We start from the raw sequence: 20606 nt of genomic DNA, 5'->3' as shown, positions 1-20606 counted from the left end.
CCCTCAGGATAAAGCCTGGCCTTGCTTCTTTTGTGCAAGTCAACAGATAACTCCAGAGGAGGGGATTATCTCTCTCCTGAAGTCAGGGGGGAGCCTTTTTGATAGTTTTAATGAGATTGCCATCAGGCTCAAAGCAAACACACCTGCAGCACTTCTTGGGTGTGTTTTCCTTGTAAAGCCACTCTATTGCATCTTTTGGAGGGAACAGGTGGATCTGGTTTTCCAGCCATCAGCAGCAACCAGCCCTGATCAGAGTGTGAGCAAGGACAGCTGGAGCACATGGAATTCCCAAGCTCAATGCCAGATCTGCTGAACAGACTCCATCACAGCATAGGCAATTGTCTTTGTGTTTAAAAGGGCAGCATGAGAAAGAAAAGTACCTAAGATGAGATTACTTTATGGGGATCCCTTGCTCTCCTTCACCAAAGATGAGCTAAGACAGGGATTTTCTGAAAAATACCTGAAAATAGCCAATGCATTAAATGTGAATGTGTAAAAATGTTTATGGGAATTTTTATATGCAGAATCTTGGTGATTATTCAAAATAGTAATATTTCAGAATTTCAAGGAAGCATGTTCTCTACATTGGCTTGGGTTATAAGGGCTCAATTCACAGTTCTACCATTTCATTTCCTTTTGCTTCTCTTTCCCCAAGCATAAGACAGAGCTCATCAGAATTTAGCCCAGATTTTGGCAATCTATTTTACCACTGCTCTTGTCAACATAGCAAGCCTCTCGTTCTCGTTTCAGGAGTCACTTCAGCACCAAAGAGACCAATTCCCTGTACTGCAAGGAAGGCTTGGTCTCTTCAGTGCTTACTTCATTTTTGGCTCACAGGGCAAAATTTTATAGAAGTCTTAGCTGGGTGAAAGAGGCTGAGGACTAAGGGCTGCTGTCTGGCAGGATGCCTTTGTGTCTGCACAGTCTGTGTGGCACAAGGGACAGTTTTGGGTAAGATTATGTGTTTAAATATCTGTCCTACTGAGCCAGGCTGACCCCTGAGCTGCTGTGCCAAGCTGGAGCACACACTCAGGGCTGGACATGACCCTGGCCTGAGCCAGGGCATGTAACACAGCAGCTAAAAACCAACTCCTCTCACCCTCCATGTTATTGGGAAATCAGATCTGCTGTTGGGAAGAGTATTTCCTTCTGCAGCCCCTCAGGTGGGGCTTTAAAGTGGGGTTGGCACTGTGGGCAACTAATCCTGCCTATTGATAAGCTTGTTAAACTTCTGGTGGGGATAGTTCTGCCAGGGAGAGCCATGGAAGCCTGCAGGGATCCAGGCTTCTTATCAGGAGGTAGGCAGATGAGAGCAATTCATGAATTTGGGGTCTTTGGTTTAAGGCAAGGTCACATCCCCAGTTCTGCTTATACAAGGCCCCCAGACTACACTGACCACATCTGAGCCATCCTGGGCTCTCTGGCTCTATCAGGAAAGCAGAACAGATTTTGCTCTGCTGGGCAGGAGGTAGCCACCCCAACAACCAAATCAGTCATATTCAGCCAGGAGTGTGCACAGAAATAATAAATTGTGACTCTGTTTTCCTTAGCACTGCATTATCCCTGTTTCCTGGGGATAACCAGGTTTCCTTGTCATAGGTCCTGATGCCATAGCTCCCTCCCTGTTTAGGATTCCCTGACTGGCATTGCCAGCAATCCTTTCTGCCCTCAGCCTCTTGACCTGACTTGGACATCACCACATGATTGGAAGCTCTCTCTGAATCAGAGGCAAGGGATCAATGTCTCCAGGGAATGAGTTCCTCTTTAAAGTTGCCACAGACCTCACTGCAGCTTCACAATGAATGGTTCCACATCAGCCCCGCTCTCTTCAAACACATTTAATTCAAGAATGCAGGAGCTGTGGAAGCCTCAGCCACAGAGATCTGACTCATCCCAGCTGCTCTCTGTGCATGTAGGTCATGTGGAATGACATCCATCAGGATGCACAGTGCAGTATATTCACTCCAAGGGCCTCCTGCTTTGCGTGCAGTGCTTGGGGAGGAGGCAAAGTAAACGAGTTCATAACGAGCTTTAATTGAACAGAAACCCAGACATCCCCCTGCTTTCCCAAACACCAGTGAGAGTGAGTCATATTTCCTCCAGGCAAGTTGCTATTTTCCACACCAAGCCCATGCAAGGTGTTCCCAGAACTTGTTATCCCAGAATTTCACTTTCTTTTCACATGTCTGTGCTCAGACCCCAGAGGGGCAAGGTCAGATCTTAGAGGGGTCTGAACACAGCCAAGAGAAGATATGGTTTTAGCTCAGCTGTGGGGCATTTCCCACTACACTCTGAACCACTGTTGGGATTTAAACAGGTGAAAACAACAAACAACAACACAAAAAGCCCTGCTCTTGGAGGGCTCCCTTTTAGTGGCACAATTCACACTGAGGGATCCTCGTTCATGCCTGGGACAAAACCAGGCTGAAATGCAGTGTTCTTAGAGAACCTGGAGTGCTTCATGCACTGGGCCAAGTTCTTGAGGCCCTGAGCCAAACTCAGTCCCAGGACAGCCAGTGGAGATGTGTTTGACCAGTAACAGACTGGGCAGCAGCTTCACTTCACCCCAGTGCAGATTCTCCTGATCAGACCCAGGGATGTTAAGCAATGGATCCAGAACCGCACATCTGGGGCACCCACAGGGGCAGGAAGCTAAAACAGACTTCTCCTGGTGCAACCCAGAGCTGCCTCCAGCCCAGGGCTGGTGACCTTGGGGTGCTGAGCCCTAGAGCCTGGTCCCCCTGAACAAAAGGGAAAACTCAGCCTGGCAGAATATCCTGGGTTGGAAGGGACCCATAGGGGCCATCAAGGCCAGATCAGAGTCCTGCCCTGTGCAGAAATGACAATGATTTCCCCTGCAAACACAGACTCCACGTGGAGCTGCACCCCAGGATTAACTCAGCCATAATGATCCCAATCCATGGAAGGCACAACACTCCATACATTTTAACTTGCACCTATTATCTCTCATCCCTTTACAGGATTTATTATAAAAGCTTCCTTAATACCAGGAATGTGGCAGGTGTAACAAAAAAAAAAAATTAAAAAAAATATAAAAATCTGATATTTACTTCCAGGATTGGTCAAAAAACCCCCACACAATAAAATCAGATCAGTGCTGAATGAAAATTACTTTGCCCTGCAAAAGCAGTTCCAAAATAATCAACAGCAACAGTGTCTTTGACATCTGTTTGACAACTGACATCAGGTTTGGAATAACAGGTGTGCTTTGGGAATTTTATAAAGGCTTGACTGATCCAACAGTAAGCAAAGCTCATGAAAAATTAGCATCACTAAATACTTCAAGCCCTCATCCTTATGTTTGTGGGGCAAGTAGGAGAAAGTGAACCCCAAAACAACTGCCAGGGTTGTTTTCTTTCAAAACATGCTGCATCTAGAGCTGCTAAAGGTTCCACCCCTGAACTGGAGGAACTGAGGTGTGAGTCAGTCAAGCAGCTTCCATCTCCCTGGGAAACACTTCCTTGACACAGATGTCAATTTTCCTTTACCCTCCTGCAGGAAAACCAAGCCGGAAAGTAGGCAAAAGTTATTATCTTCCTCTAACACTGACAATCACAGGGAGGAAAAGAGAAAAAAACAAAACAAAACAAAACAAAACAAAACAAAAAACAACAACAACAACAACAACAACAACACATGAAACCCAATTTGCTGGGAAAAAAACCCACCAAACTTTGACAAGCCCTGTGTGAAGTACCAGGTAACGAAGCTGGTGTAGTGCCATCACTATTGTCACTCTCTAACAGGGCAAAGGCATATTGTAGGTGTATTCCAAAAGTCACACTCCCAGCTCCTTCATAAAATAAGTGGTTTGTTTATAAAAATACCTTCCACTGGGCCTCAGTACAATCCTTTCTCCAGGAGTTTTCTCAGCCTCCAATGCACTGAGTGTAGATGATTTTCTGAAAGTAATATGTTTTACTAGTTTAGAGATTTTGGTTCTATTTAGCATTTTTCCTAACATTTGTTCAATTTCTCCTCAATTTCACGTGAAGTTCTGCACCCACACCATCCTTTGGCAAGGAACCCCAGGAGGTTGCACCCACACTTTGAGGAACTCCCCCCTACTCCCCTTCCTTGTCTTCTGAGCCAGGTCCCTTCATCTGATGCTCCCTTCCAATTTTTTCCACTGGAAGATGAACAAACAATTCTCGTTGACACTCTCCATGTCATTCAGTCAAAAAGTCTGCCCACACCTCACCTGTTTCTAGCCCAGTCTATTATTCCATGTTTCTGACCTGATTCCCAGATTGCCCACTTCACTGGGAGTAGTGTATCTTAAAAGTGTAAAATATAGGAAACTGAACTACACCACTGCAGTTAGTGGGGGAAAAACCACATTGGTTATTTCTTCCGTGACAGTATTTTTCAATAAAAAACTGTGCTTTTTCTCCACTAAAGACATCTTTTAAAAGCAATTATAAAAATATAGAGTTCTTGGAGAGATATATAAAATAGAGAGAACTTGGAGTTCTCACTGAAAAAATGAGGGAAAACAAAGGAGAATGCCCAGCCTTTATTGGTTCAGGTTACCAATGTACTTCAAGTCAGAAATCCTGAAATAATAGAAATCCATACTCCAAACAAATTTCTTGCTTAGTTCACAGGCAGAAAGTTTGCCAAGGCTAAAATGATCCCTTCCTTCCTCAAACTTCCAGTGTAATCCAATTTATGGAGCTGCGGGAAAAATGTTTGTGAGAGAGGGCTGATTAAGATTTGGGGTGGGGGGTGGGTTGTTATTATTCCAGCTTGCATAATAAAGTATATGTGACAGAGAACATGAGGAGATTGTGCCAGTGACATTCCCCAAACAATAAAAATGTGCTGAATTTTAAATCGGGGGTAGAGCAGGGATACGGACCAGGCTGCCTGAGTTTCAGTATCCACATGGGAATTTAAAAAAAATTAAAAAAAATAATAAAAAGAAGGAGAAAAAAGAAAGAAGGCACGAATTCCCGGAGGAAACTAGTTAAACATTCTCCCCACCTCCCTCCTGTTATTCATTCGCTCCTTTCCTTTCAATCGGCGGGGTCCCATGGCGACCATCGCGGGTGAAAAGCATCCTCTCCCGCCGCCGCGCTCGCCATGGCAACCGGCACGTCAGCGCCGGCAGCCGGGCCCCGCCGCGGGCCGGGGGCGGCCCAGCCCTGGGGCCCTCCCGGTGTCCCCCCGGTGTCCCCACGGTGTCCCCACGGTGTCCCCGGCGCGGCCGCTCCGGCGCTGTCCGCGGTGCTGATGCCCCGACGGGGCGGGAGCGGCGCCCGGGCAGTGCCGGGGGCGGCCGCTCCATCCGCATCCCGCGCGGCACCGAGAGCGGCCGGGCAGCGGCCACCCCTGGCCAACGTCATCCTCTCCTCCGGTGCAGGAGAGAGCTGGAATAGCCCGTCCCTCCCTCTGCGAGGCAGCTGCAGCCCTGGAGGCAGCCCGGGGTTCCCAGGATGAGCGGGACTTCACTTGGGATAACGAGCAGAGCAAGGAGGAGACCAGCGCCTCTGGGATTATGCTTTGGAGCAGGTATGTGGGTGCATGGGGGCTGTGCTGAGCGCTGCTGTAGCCGAAGGGGTAATTCTCCCTGCCGATCTTTCCCGGTAATTTATCTGATGTGCATTTAAATCACTTGGGGATTAGCCAGGAGGACTCATTCCTCAGGAGAAAATGTTCTGTGGGGCTTGAATTTTAATCTTATTGTGCTGAAAGCAGGGGGCTGTGTAGAATTACTGCAGAATAAGTACCTATATTTTCTGGACAAATCTACATTCTCTCTATCTATATTCATTATCTTTCGATTATGTTACTTATTTGTTTGAAACAATCAGTTCAGTGAAAACAGAAAATTACTTTACAGCAATGGAGCAGACCGATCTGCTCATCTGGCTTTTTCTGTCTCTGAATAAATTCAAGCAGCTTCTTCCTTCCTCACGTTATTGCTGTGGAACAGCTGCTTTTGTATTTTTCAGTCATTAATTTGAAAACATCCTTTCTGAATGCGCTGTCTCCGTTTTTCTCTGTGGGTGCCTTGGTGCAGCTACTCAGGGAAACCCCACAGGCAGAGCAATCTTTGTTTATCCCTAGCCAGCACAGGCAAGAGGGCTGCTCTGGTTTAGCTAATTCAGGCACAGACTCTCTAAGAATGCATAGCAATATTTCCCATTTATCCAGCTGGCTTCCAGCATGTCAAACAGTATGTTGGCTCCACGGAGTAAGGGGGAAGCAAAGCTGCCTTCTGCTTTCAAAAGGCCATTTGTGTGTATAAGGCAGGATTCATAGCCAGTTCTCTCTGGCAAAGCTTCTCAGATGTGGTTCTTGAAGGTTTGTTGTTAAAGTCGCTCTTAACCACCTAAACAAGTGGCTTGGTTTGCAGAAAAACTGGTTGCCAACCCAGAAGCATCCTAAAAGCTTATTTGGGTGTCTAAATATGGAATTTTTTTGAAACTTGATTTATGAGTAAGCTTGATTTCTGATTTATTTTAAGCATTCTGGTCTCAGATGAGTCAGTAAGGGGAGGAATCTCTACTCTTTAGACCCATTTGGGGAGCTGTGCTCCTTGTCTCAAAGTGAGAGCTCGCAGACTCTCCCTCCCGCCAGCTCTCCTGTGAGTCCCCTGTTTGCAGAGCTGTGCAGTGCAATTCCACACCTGGCTCTCACCCCATGACCTCCACCTGCATTTTCCTTTGCAGCCTCACCAGGCACCCTCTCTCAGGTGTTTAACAGAGAGCAATTGCAGTCAAACCATGCAGAACAGACCCCCAACATCCTCAAGTGGAATCAGCTCTCCCTCCCCACCAGTTCTCCCAGCACCAAAACATGACGCAGCCCTTGCGTGCTTGGGGTTTCTGCATTCCAGCAGCTTCCATCCTTCCCTAGAAAGATGGGAGGCAGCAAACAGTTCTTGCAACTGGCACCCTTTCCATGAAGGCATCTCCAGGTCAGGGGCTGACACCTTGCCTCAGTGGCTGCTTTTATCCTCCCTGAGCCCTGCCCAGCAGAGAGATCCCTTCCCACAATCTTCTCCACATCAGGCATTTCCAACCCAACTTTGGGCTGTGCACGACCTTCAGCCCTCCCAGCTTCTCCAGCCCAGCTGGTGTGGGAATACTGGAATGCTCTCCCTAATGGCTGTATCCTCAGGCAGAGGCCTGTGTGAGAGTTGTTCTACTGCTCATGCAGGCCTGCTCTTCTCATTCCTATCAGGTAAGTCCTCCTGGAAGCACCTCAGGCATCTCTGGTTATAAAGGTACCACTGCCACCCCACTCCCTGTCACCTGTGCCCTGTGAGCACCAGTTCCATGTTACCAAGAAGGGTCTAGAGCCCCATGACAGGAACTCTCCCAAATGTTCACACCAGTGCAAAAATCCTGCTGCCACACAAACACCTTGTGTGATGAGAAACCCGTTTTCACTTCATGTCCTCTCAAGAATTTCTTTCTACATGACCTTTCCACACAAAACCAACAATAAAAAAAAAAAAAAAAATTCCTAAGATTCTCTTAGGGGGAAAGCTTGTGCTCCCTGCTGGTGAGAGAGCTGCCCACTGCAGCTGCTGGTGCATTATCCCTGTGGGGGAGAGGGTGAGAATTTCCAAGAGATGGGCAGAGAAACCAGCCAGGCATGAGATTCACCAGTGCTTATCTGTCAACACCCACCATGGCAAAGCAGCCCTGGTAAGCACCATGTTCCTCACATGGAGCAGAAGGATGTGCTGTGCTGTGGGCAGGGCCTGGTGTTGCCAAAAATTGATGCAAGCCCGTGGGAGAGAGCAGCTATATTTCTACCTCTGAATCATGGAAGGGTACAGGCTAGCCATGCCCAAGGACACACTCCATCCCCATCAGGGAGGACAAAAAGCCTCCAAAGATGTATTTCAAGCTTCTCTACACTCTTCTTGGACAATTCCAGTAGGTGGAAGCTGTGACAGCAGAGTTGGAAATTAGGTCAGTCCTTCTTCTGCTTGCTCCCACTTTTTCATGCCCCCACAGTCACACTGGGCACAGATCTGGGCTCTGCCACCATTTTTAGATCATCATTTTTAGACATTTAGAGCTAATCTGGAGTTTTGCATACTAATCCCAGCAGTGGGAGGATAAAATAAAGCCCTGAAACACTTAAACCTGAGGGGCTGTCCTTTGGGGGCAAGAGTTACATCTCCAAGAAGAGACCTGCAGCCATTGTGTGCCTGTTTGTAAACTGTGTGGTGCCCTCTGAGGAGGTGGGGGTGTCTGTCTGGGTAACACTGAGCACAGACCTGGCTCACATTCTACCACTGCCTGTACCTAGACCAGAGCATGGTGTTGGGTGTATCTGCAGTTACAGTGAGGGCTCCTTCTCAGTGCCAAGAGAATAAACATCTCAAGGTTTAGGTGCATGAATAATTACTGGGTTTTAGCAACTTACCCCAGGTTAAGAGACCTGCAGTAACTTCCTCTAGGTCAGTCTTAACCCCCAGTAAATACATGAGAAAAACTCATTCCAAATGCAGGGAAAAGCCATTGCTCCCAGAGCATTTAAAACCAAAATGAACTTCAGGAGATGGCAACATCTATTAAGGAGACTCAGCCAAAATGCAGTGACTTGGGACTTGTGCAGGGGTTGGAATCCTGCTTTCTCATCAAAATCATACTTTGTGGAATTGCCCTTAACCAATTAACTACCCCAGGTCACAGAAGTGCTCCAGGTGTGAGCTGACAGACCCAGAAGGAAGAGATGGACCCTGTTGTTCCAGTTAGCTACTGCATGTCTCACTCCTCACTAAGCTCAGTTAGAAGGATGAAGCTGAGAAAGGACTCTTCCTCAAGCAGCCAGTACAAGAAATAAAAAATTTTTGCAGCCCCAGCAGCTGTTGCAGTATTATATCCTTGTCCTCAGTTTCAACACCTTGTTAAAACAGAAAAGAACTTGAAGAGCCAAAGAAGGCCAATGGCTGACTCTGCCTGGGTGCCCTGAATTTCCTCCAACATGCAGCAGATATTCTTCAGATATGCTGAAAATTTGAACATTTCCTTCTTTTATTTGATTTCATCCATACTTCCTGCTCCCATGACTTCACCCCTCAGTACAGGCTAGGCCTTCAGATCCTGATATAAGATGCAAAAACACAGATCAGCTTACTCACAGAATCACAGAATCACAAGGTTGGAAGAGACCTTCAAGATCATCGAGTCCAACCCATTCCCTGACACCTCAATTAAACCCTGGCCCCAAGTGCTACATCCAGTCTGTTTTTAAACATATCCAGGGATGGTGACTCCACCACCTCCCCAGGCAGACCATTCCAGAACTTTATCACTCTTTCTGTGAAAAACTTTTTCCTAATATCCAAGCTGTATTTCCCTTGATGCAGCTTGAGACTGTGTCCTATGGTTCTGTCAGTGCTGCCTGGAGAAAGAGACCAACCCCCAGCTGCCTACAGCCGCCTTTCAGGGAGTTGTGGAGAGTGATAAGGGCACTCCTGAGTCTCCCTTTCTCCAGGCTAAACACCCCCAGCTCCCTCAGCCATTCCTCACAGGGTGTCACTGTCATAGTTTCTGAAAAATCCCTTTGCCAGGATTTCATCTCCTGGGAAGCTGAGAAGGCTCAGAGAAAAATGAAAACAATAATTATCTGATTTGCTTCTCACTGTTTTGCTGCTCTGGAATGTGGTCTGGAGATGGTTTATCCAACAGGTGGTTGTTTGCTGGGTTTCATGTGAATTGTTTTGACTTAATGACCAATCACTATCCAGCTGTGTCAGGACTCCGGAAGCAGTCACAAGTTTTCATCATCATTCTTTGTACATCATCATGTAACCTTCTGTCTGTATCCTTTCGCTATTCTTTAGTGTAGTTTTAGTATAGCATTCTAGAATAGAATAGAATAGAATAGAATAGAATAGAATAGAATAGAATAGAATAGAATAGAATAGAATAGAATAGAATAGAATAGAATAGAATAGCCTTGTAAGAACATGGAGTCAGATTCTCAATTCCTCCTTTGTCCTGGGGACCCAGAAAATACCACAACAGGCCTTGTGTTCCAAGCCCCTCACCAGCCTCGTTGCCCCCTCTGGATGTGCTCATCTCAATGTCCTTCCCAAACTGAGGGCCCAGAACTGGAATTACTCCATCAGTTCAGCTCAGAAGCTTTTACCATCAGCTGAGCCATGTCCACACCAGCACTGAGAGCTCCATCCATGAGCCAATCCTTGCTTACAGCCATGTCATCCTTGGTTATCCACGCTGTGGGACAAGGATCTCCACCGGCTGGGTGAAGCTAGAGAGCAGGCAGCAGCACGTGAGGTGTGGGTATGGATCTCAAAGGCTTTGCTGCACCCAAAACATGTTATTCTCTGGATAAAATAGGGGCAGATGTTTCCTATCCCCACATGGTGGAATGCAGAGAGTGAGGAGGAACACACTTCACCTGGAGAGCTTTTCAGAGCAAGGCCCAGAGAATAGAAATGCCTTCATAAGAGAAGCAGGGCAAAGAGCTGAGGATTTTTATGAGCACCAGAGCAGAGGAAAGGACTGGCAGGGAAACTGAGTGCTTACAGAAGCATGTGCATCTGCATCCCTCTGCAGGAAGCAGGAGGACTAAATGGCCTCAATATGCACAACAGCATCTCTGCACAGCAAGGGACAGAGAGAGGCTAAAACTCTGTGCTCTTCTACAAAGGGATTTCTGCACTGGCACATTGCACTCACAGGGCAGTTCATCTGAATTTAGGCAGGGTGGATGTCATCTTCTAGCATCTCACAGCCAGACAAAAGCCCCCTTCCCCCACTCTGATTCAATTAACTCACACTCCTAATGTTGATTACACTCAGTTAGATGAAGCATTTCTCCTCCATCCTGGCAGCTCTTCCCGAGATACTCTCCAGAGAGAGAAGTTTATGCAGTAAATGACCAGCTTAATGCTTTTGAAATAATTTGCTGGGCCAATGCTTGCCTGGTGTTTTGCAGCTATGATACAGAGAGGTAAAAAATGTTGAATAAAAAAGCCCCTCTGCTAGTGCTTAGGTCAAGTAACATACAATGATCTGCTTATTTAGCTGCACTTCTAATATTGAAAAATACTATTTGGGAAACAAAATACTTTTTCTTTTGATTAAACATTTTAAAAATCCCATTTACTGCATTCCTTTTAGAATCTTAGTAGGTTTTGCTCTTCCAAGTTGCAATGGGTGTTGCAATTTTAGGCAGGACAGTGAACATACAAACACACAGTGACTATGCCACAGGAGCTTTGTGCAATAGCCAAGTAGACGTGGCAGTGCTTGCATGAAGTTTTTGTGGCTCAAACAGTTAATCTCTAAGTAACAGATCTGTTATGGAGAGCTATCAGCTCAAAATGGAGCTATTTGGTTTCCAAACTGCAAATTAAGGTCAGTAAAATGGAACTGTGGCACCAGGAAATCCCTCTTCAATGATTATGAGTCATCTCTCATGCTCTTTCTTTTCCAAAGCTAATGCACAAAGAAGTAGGTTTTAAACAGAAATACAGAAAGGCCTCCCTCATACCAGTTTTAAAAGAATTCCCAATCTAAAATGCTTGAAAGACAAAGTGGGATTTTTGGCACTGCTGAATCCACGCAAACCCACAATTACTGGAAAGCAGCCATTCAGGTCAGTATTATATTGGATAAAGGGGAAATTAATACAAGCATTTTTGTTAACTTAAAATTGAATTAGGCCTCTCCTACTTGCTATACATAATTTTTACTTGTTGTGCTTCTAAATTTTTGCTTATGGACCTTCAGGGCAGAGGGAGTTGACAGAACTCATCACTGGTTTTTATGGACCTGATATTTGTAAGCTGAATAGTTCACTAACACTTAAACATATTTCAGCAAACAATGTAGCAAATATAGACATGGGAATTGGGGATAAATAATGTAGCAAGCCATGGTATCTCCAGTTATTTGCATCTCAGATCCATACAGAGTTGTGCCTATGCTGAACTTTTTATGATGCTGTTTCCTTTTGGAGCATTACTCATAATGCAAAAGTTCAAATCTCCACTATAAAAAACAGACTCATAAAAAGCAGAATTGCTCACTGAAGAAAAATACATACTGCACCATAGACACTCAGATTCTTAGTATTAAATCAGAGCATGATCCCGATCTCAGTGCCACATAAGGAAAATAGTCTTGAATAGAGAGCATTTAAAATAAAAGAGATTAGTTTCTGGTCCATTCCATATGACTAGGAATGCAGGAATGACAGAGTACAGTGGTTAATCAGATTGCATTTTACTTTTCTGAAAAATAAAACAAGTAATTGCTGTAAAACCAGTGAAATCCTAGGCTCAAGTTAGTTCAACTCCCTATAATTGCCACTATATTTTCACCTGTGCCTCGTGGGCAGTGGGCTAAATGACCTGGGAGTTTTCCAAAGAAGAATCAAGGAATTCAGCATGAGCTGTCCCTCTGCTGGGTGCCTCTCCTGTTCCACAGATAGAGAGGAAAGCAGCAGCAGCACACAAGAACCATCTGTGCTGAACATGGGCAGCTCTTCCACCCCCATGTTGCTTCCTCTGCCAGCCAAGCACTGGCCCAGGGCAGCTGGATTCTTCTCCTGGAATTTTCCTTCCTTTGGGCACCCACTGGTTGCTCTCCACTGGGGTCATGCTGTTCTCTGCCCAGGGCTGCTCAATTCCTCTCTTCTCCAAGGTGTGTTTGCAGGTAACCCAGGCTCAGTGGTTGAACGGTGGTTAGGCTGACTCTTAGAGAAGATGCATCAGAAAAACCCAAAAAGTACTATCTGGCACTGCAGCCCTATAACTGTTTTGGGGTTTACCCACCTGCAAAACTAAATGTGTCAAGTCTGAGCAGACACAGAGAGCAGATTTGGATCACAAGGAGAAATATCACACGAACAGTGTTAGCAACTCAGCCTATTTTAACAGCTTGGAAAGGCCATTTCATTCTTGTACCAGACTTCCACTGCTTTTCAGTACTGGTCAAGACATTTTATCTGATTATTCTTCTACGAGGCTTAATTTGTACAACTGGCTAATTTTAAATGGCACATACTTCTGCATGGCAAGAAGGGAAATTAAGGAAGAAAATTATCCCATAATGTTCCTTTCTATCTAGTTAATAGCCTCCATGTGTATTATTTTATTACAGATAATTCTAACAGGTAATTTAGCAGGTTGCACTGACAATGCATGCTGCCACGCTGCCAGACACAGCAGCCCAAATGCCCTGCCAGCTGGATTTCTCCAAGGAAGCAGATCCATCCAAAGGAGGGTGGGGAAAGACAAGCAGGAGCCCTCTGAGAAATCAGGAATCATCTGCCAGGCAAAGCCACTAAGGAAACTAAGAGGGAGAGCAACCAAGGATGAGAGGGAAGGCAAGGCCAGGCTGGGCAGCACCCCCAGCCCTGCAGCAGAGGAGGGGTCAAGGGGCAATGTATGACCTGCTGACAGTGCCCCCTCACATGACACAAACAGCCACAGTAAGTCCAGGCCTTAAAAAGCTAGAGGGACAAAAATCTTCTATAACCACACCAAGAAATTGTTACTTCTTTTCTTCTTCCACATTTGACATTTTTTTTTGCACCACATTATTGAAGGAGACATGCAATACAGCACAAGGGGCAAGATCTCAAATTCATCCTGTGGCTTTGTGCTTTCAGGCCTCACTCTGAGTAGGAAGACAAGGAGAAAATAATAGGTGGTAGATGCAGAGCCAGAGTAGGCATAGCAAAAAGCATCAGTGAAGCATTGGAAAAAGCCCATCAGATGGCAAACCTGGGAATCTGGATCACTTGGAAAGCTGAGGAGGATGGTGGTGGCTTTTTGAGCTTGTTCATTTGGCTTCCTGGATGAACTTTTTGATCTTCCAGTCATTAACTTAATCCTGATTTATCTTGCACAGCATCAGGCTCTGGAGTTCAGCATACTCGCAGTAGACCCATCGAAAAGGCTTTGTATGTCTAGTGAGTAAAAGGCTTTGCATGTCAGGATGATGACTGGAAGGACATCAGACAGCAGCAGGGTGTTTGCATATGTACAGCCACTAAAATTAGCTATTTTTCCATTTTATCCCTGCGACAGGCTAAAACCAACCCAACCATCTGGCTAAACTCAACACTGGAAGCTATCTAGCAATATAGGCAGAGAATGGGAGGCCACACCCATCACAATCTGTGGTGTGTCTGCCAGGAGGGTGCAGGAGAACAATTTCACACAGGTAACACCCTCAGACAAACTGTAACTCACAGGCAGTGACATTTGACAGGTGGTAGGTTCGGTGTCACCACTCGGGGACATTGTTACTCCATGGACAAGAACAATGGCCCAGAGTGCACACCCCGAAGGCCTCTCACTGAAGGGCTCCAGAAATTCAGCTCACTTTGTCCACAAGGGTCTAAGGATCATTCAAGATTAGAACAGTCATTCTTCCAGAGGTGTGGGGCTGCTGGTGAGGGTGCTCAATCCCGGGAAGTCTCCTTGGGCAGCCCCAAGAGAAGGGCTTCCAACCACAGACATCCTGCTCCAAGGAAAACCACACAAAAAAGGGGGCCATAACCTGGTATGGTCAGGGCTTGTGGACATACATGGCAATGGTCCAGAAATTTCTCTGGACTGAGGTCTCTTATTACCTGTGGACCCTCTGTGTTGGCCAAGGGATCCTGCCTTTCTCATCCTCCCCATGGAGGTGTTGGGGTCATGGTGCACATGATGCAGAGGTGGAGTGGGGCTGTAAGGAAAAAAAGTGAAAGGATGTGAAAGGGCATGAAAGGCTGGCAGCCACCTCAAACCAGGGAATGGGGTGGGATCGCCCTGACACAGCGTGTTGTACCACCAGCTACACTGGAACCCAGAAACTGTATTTCGGTGTTAGCAGAGAAATACAGAATATATTTCTATACAATATACAGTATACAGAAATATACAATATAAATATACAGAAATATACAGAATATACAATATACAGAAATACAGGATATATTTCTACTACTGAGAATATTCTTTTGTAGGTTAAGGAGGGCTTTTCATAGACAGCTGTTCAAGAGAACGTTTTCTCTCCTCTCTGTCCGCAGCCTGAGCAAAAGACGTAGCTGAGTTTTCTCGCAGCATGGATAACAGCAGTGGTCCTGTTCTTCTCTTTACCTTGCTCCTGATGCAGAACACGAGCAGCCCCAAAGCCTCCTCCCCTCCTGCTGGCTACGAGATGGCAGAACCTCCATTCCCAGGCGCCGGCCCCAGCAGGAACCACTCTCTGGTAGAGTATGGGCTGAAGCTGGGGGAAATCGCAGCTGCCAGCGTGGTTTGGGGAGTGCTGTGGCTGATCTCTGTCATGGGAAACTTCCTGGTTTGCTTAGTGATCCACAGGAGCAGGAGGACACAGTCCACCACCAACTATTTTGTGGCGTCGATGGCGTGTGCAGACCTGGTGAGCAGCGTGGGGAGCGCGCCCTTCCTGCTGCTGCAGCTGAGCTGCGGGCGGTGGGTGCTGGGCAGCGGGGTGTGCCGGCTGGCCAGGTACATCCAGTACCTCACGCCCGGGGTCCAGCTCTACGTGCTCCTCGCCATCAGCGTGGATCGATTCTACACCATTGTCTACCCCCTGAGCTTCAAAGTGTCCAGGGGGAAAGCCAAAAAGATGATTTTGGCCTCCTGGCTCTGTGGTGCTTTGTTTGCGTCACCGGCCTGCTTTCTCTACGGCTCCAACAGCAACCAGCACTGCAACTTTTTTCTCCCCAGTTCTTGGCAAGGATCTGCCTACAGTATCATCCACCTCCTCTTGGTGTTTATGATCCCATCCCTCTTTATTATCCTTTTTTACCAGAAAGTCATTAAGTACATTTGGAGAATAGGCACGGATGGAATGACTGTCAGGAGAACAACAAATATTGTTCCGAGAACAAAAGTGAAAACTATCAAGATGTTCTTAATGTTAAACTCGATGTTCCTCCTGTCCTGGCTGCCTTTCTTCATGGTACAGTTGTGGCACCCACAGGAAACAGACTACAGAAAGAGCTCCTTGCTTTTCCTGGCCATCACCTGGATCTCTTTCAGTTCCTCAGCCTCCAAGCCAACTCTCTATTCCATCTATAATGCAAACTTCAGAAGAGGGATGAAAGAAACTTTTTGCATGTCTGCCATGAAATGCTACAGAAGCAATGCATACACCATCACCACCAGTTCCAGGATAGCAAAAAAAAATCATGTTGGTATTGCAGATATTCCAGCTACAGCCAAAAGTGTCACCAAAGACTCCACCTATGACGCTTTTAACAGAGAAGCCAAGGAAAGAAAGCTCGCCTGGCCTATTCCGTCCAACCCCCCAAATACGTTTGTCTAGTGGGCTGCATTGTTTTGAAAAGTTACTCTGTACCCCCAGAAGAAGGAATTTTCTCTCCTTTGGAACCAATGTATAGCTACATATTTTTAACCCAGTTTTTTTGTGGAGGGGTTGGGAGGGGGGAGAGGGTGGAAAAGAGATGTTTTATTTTATTAAATGCCTTGGGTTTGATGCATTCGTTCAATTTCATTTCGGTTACTACATTCTGCTTTGGGAAACTCCTCTCCTACAATCACAAGCAGAGCTTATCTGCAAAACAAGAGTCCTTACACTCTCTGTCTGTAGGGAGAAAAGGAGAAGAAAGAAAAACTGCTTGTTTTAATCCCTTTACAGGATGGGCCACGGTGCATAAATGCCTAAATCCACCCAAAGCCATCCAGGCTTCCTTCCACTATGTCCCCACAAACACAGTTGCGCTGGGGTTGTCCATCCTATGGAGATCCCACAGGTAAGATGTCCATATGTGGGGCCCTGTTGGTTGAGAAATAATCCTACATGTCTGGTAAAAAACTTCCTTCCTCATCCTCTACGACACAAAGTAGGGTTGGAAGAACCCTTACTGACCACAGGGACACTTACAGTATGTGTTTCACAAATTCAGAAATCCCCATTAAAGAAGGATCTGATATTTCTCATTAAAGCCACTAGCAAAAAACTCCCATGAATTAGGAGATGAGAGGACCTTGAAAGTGAGTCAAGACCAGTATTTTCTGTCTGGTTCAGATTCTGACCTGGCTGTTTCTTGCTGAAACACCACCATATGCTTAGCTTTCCTTTGACATTTAATGGCCTCTGACACAGAAAAATCAGATCTAAGCTAAGCAGGCAATTTTGCAACATGATTTTCAACTTTGGATTGGAGATTGAAACACAACAGTTCTTCTTTTGGTTAGGAGTTTCATTAGAGAAACAATAAAGGAACTGGATAGAATGAGTCCTGATGTCACAGAGGACCACAGTTCATGGTTACCCACCTCCTGCTAGGTCAGAGTCCAGAGGCACACAGGACACTTGTTTCTTCAAGGCTACCGTGTTTCCTCACTTTTCAAAAGGTTTTTCACTTCAGAAGGTGGCCAGGAAAAGTCCAGGATTGCCCTGACACACCAGCTAGGGACACAATGTCCCTCCTCTACTAGAGCTGATAGTTCTGAACTGACATCATGGGCTCTAACCAGCCGTGCAACCATGAGTGAAGTCTGGAGGCTGGGTCTCTTAAACCACCTTTCCACATCAGTAAAATCTCAATCCCACTTGTAGCAGAGTGAGCTTGGCTTTGCTTGCGGTGGCTTCTTTTAACCCAGACTACCCTGGTAAAACCACAAGAGCAAGGAGAAAGCTTTCTCACTCCTTCCATGATTTCAGGACAGGTGATGGACTGGTGGACAGGCAGGTTTAGGACAGATGGGTTTGGTAGCACCAATGCCAGGTACCTCCTGGTTTGCCAAGGCCCCAGAGGTGCCAGAGACAGCAGATAGAGCATGAATTATCTAAGCAAGAAATGGAAAATTCTGTAGGATTTGCCTGATCAATATAGACACAAAACAAACAGAATAAACTCCACAAACACATCTCAAGCCCATCTACAAAGGGGAGGTTCTGGGAGAAAGCACTCCTGGGCCTCTTGCCCATCCATTCCTTTGTTTTAAATGTTTCCTGAGTAAGAACATTATACAGTGCCAACCATTAGGCTTTTTTTTTTTCCATTAAGCAGACATACATTAAGTAGAAATTCCATCACTGCTGTTTATACTCAGTATTAAGTGGCTTGCCCTTGGGAATTCCTATTACAAATTGTCCAATTATGTCCCTTCCTTTTTATTTCAGCAGAAAGTTGGATTTTCAGTTAAGTATACTTTAAAAATTTCCAGTTGAGGGGTTGGGGCTAGTGAGAAGCAGAGACTCACTTCACCTGTACCTATTTTTCCATCAGCCTCACAGAGGTGACACCAAAGTAGCTATCACCAATAATTGGACTTAAGGGTTTCCATATGCCCACTTAAGAATCCCCAGAGTTTTCTCAGTCTCCTCAACTCAACCCATTTAAATTCAGATTTAACTGACATTGATTTAGGAGTTGGTTTTCCAAGGTGCTGAACACACGCCATCAATTGCAGCTGAAATTCTGAGTGCTCAGCCCTTCTCAATATCAGATCCTTCCTGTTTAAAGAACAAAAAGCAGATTTGAAGTTTATTAAAGCCAGACCCAAATGCTCAAAGGAAGGGTTATTAACTCCTTAAGTGATTCTTTAAGTTAATATGTCTTTATTAGTTGGCTCTTTTCAACTTAGCAAGTGTTGTGGAATAGGCCATTATAAATTACAGAAGCTTTATTTGAACTGGCTTCTAGTAAAACATAACACACCTACAGGAAGATTGTTGTATAAATGTCACCTCCTGATGAGCAGTCTGGACTAAACCACAGATTTTTTTTCTACACTACTGCTAACACACACAAAGTCTTTAATTTGTTTCATGAAACTGGTCCCTGGATAATATTCAGAAGTGACAAAGATGGCAGTAATTCTTTTGTGAGCAGCATCACAACCATTTTACACCAGCTCTCAATTTGGTCCTACATTTGCAGGAGAATAGAAAAAGAAAAAAATATTACACCACTAAATAATTAGATTTGTTCTTGTCTCATGACTGGGCAGACACAAGCTTTTTCTCTGCATGCACCAGTAAAAGGAAGAGATGCTTTTGGGGAAGAGGGACTGATCAAGGACTTGATTTTTTTGAAGCCATGTAGAATTAGGCAGCAGAAGCCACATACAGATGGATGTAATTACCCACCTATTTCCAAAGGCATTACAGCTCTTCTCTTCAGCCCTGGAGATTTACCATCTCCACTTCTACACACACTCCACAGAGACCCTCCCCATATTGATCCAAACACAGGAAGGAAAATGATGAAGAAATATCCAGAGTTAGCAAGATTTCAGATTAGCCACCAGCTAGCTGTAAATGCAGCAGGAGTAGCCCTGATTGTATTAACTCGATGCTGGGAGCTCATCTGCCCTCTCTGGCTTTTTGCAAACTCTGAAACAGCTCTTGCCACATTACTGACTTGGTCTTTCACACTCACTCAGAGCATCTTTGTCAGGATCGTCATTCTTGGGCTTGTAGGGTTGTTTGGTTTTTTTTTCTGTAAGAGGGATGCTGAGCATGTGGCCCTCAGCACAACTGCATCTTCAAAGATCACTTCCTGCACGTGTAACATGTTTACTGCCAGAAGAAATTCCTAACCAGATAACAAATCACTGGAGACTGGTCTTCAAGGGAAATATTTAATGAAAAGCAACTCAAGTTCCATTTTTCTTTGAAGGGCAGAAGAGGAGTTTGCAGGGAGCCGGGCTTCCAAATGCCACCTTATCCAGGAGAAACAATTGCTGCCAAGCACTGGTCCCCTCACTTGGTTCTTCTTGTAGCCTGATCACTATAGAAGAAACATAACCAGCTAAAGCCTTCCCTATCCCTTGCTACAGTAAAATTGTGTCCTCAAAGGCTCTCAGTGCTCCTTGGAAGGCTCCTGACATCAGAAAAAAAACTGGAGTGCACCAGTCTTACCACCCCCATGCAGGTCTTCCAACCAAGCATGGCAGAAAAATGGCACACAGGGAACAAATTAGCACTTAGAAGCATCCTTGTCAATCCCTGCACTTCTCTCTATCTCTTATAATTAATTTGAAATTGATACTTTATAAAATTCTCACTGATATCCAATAACAGTTATATGCTAATAAAAGATGGGAAAAGAAGTTTTAGAGTAATAAAGAAAATAATTTTAATAGGTGATATTTAAAGTTACAGCTGGTGGTAGTATTTCTGACAGATCAATGCCAAGCTGTATTAGTAATAGGTACATTTGGTTTTTTTGAATGCCCTGTTTCATGCAAAGGAGACGATTGAGAAAAAAATTGCAAGGTGAATGCAAGAAATCACAAGAGCCCATTCATCATTCTGCCTACATTTTTTTATGAATACATTCACAGAACTGCAACTGTGCTCATTCCATGAGTAGCTCAGGGCGGAGGGATTAAATCAGACAACCTTTATAATTGTTCTCCAGCTGTCAGTCAGCCTTTTTTTTATCTGCCAGCATGTGTAGACAATATAATTTCCATTAACAATGCCACTCATTTAGTGGCATTGGACTGAAATGACAACATTAAGTGGATAATGAAAAAAAAAGTAGGAAAAAAAAATATTACGTAAATCCAAAAAGCTGAAACAGTTAATTGGTTAATTGGCTGTTTATCAAAAAACATTGGCTCCACTGGTGTACCAGTAATT

The 20606-nt window shown here is 45.2% G+C and overlaps 1 protein-coding gene across 1 annotated transcript; it reads left to right on the top strand.

The window, feature by feature from the left end:
- Positions 1 to 5152: 5152 nt before the first annotated feature.
- LOC139587766 (probable G-protein coupled receptor 19) lies at positions 5153 to 16488 on the top strand. The gene is made up of 2 exons (XM_071422325.1): positions 5153 to 5535; positions 15049 to 16488. The coding sequence occupies exon 2, from the start codon at positions 15084 to 15086 to the stop codon at positions 16311 to 16313; it is 1230 nt and encodes a 409-aa protein (XP_071278426.1). The 5' UTR covers positions 5153 to 5535; positions 15049 to 15083; the 3' UTR covers positions 16314 to 16488.
- The last annotated feature ends 4118 nt before the right edge of the window (positions 16489 to 20606 follow it).

This window comes from Agelaius tricolor, unplaced genomic scaffold (genome assembly GCF_023055355.1).
Source record: "Agelaius tricolor isolate 1412-34295 unplaced genomic scaffold, bAgeTri1.0.p SCAF_3, whole genome shotgun sequence".
In the NCBI taxonomy this organism is placed as follows: Eukaryota; Metazoa; Chordata; class Aves; order Passeriformes; family Icteridae; genus Agelaius; species Agelaius tricolor.
Note: the sequence above shows the minus strand (reverse complement) of the source record. Positions and strands in the feature narration are given on the sequence as shown.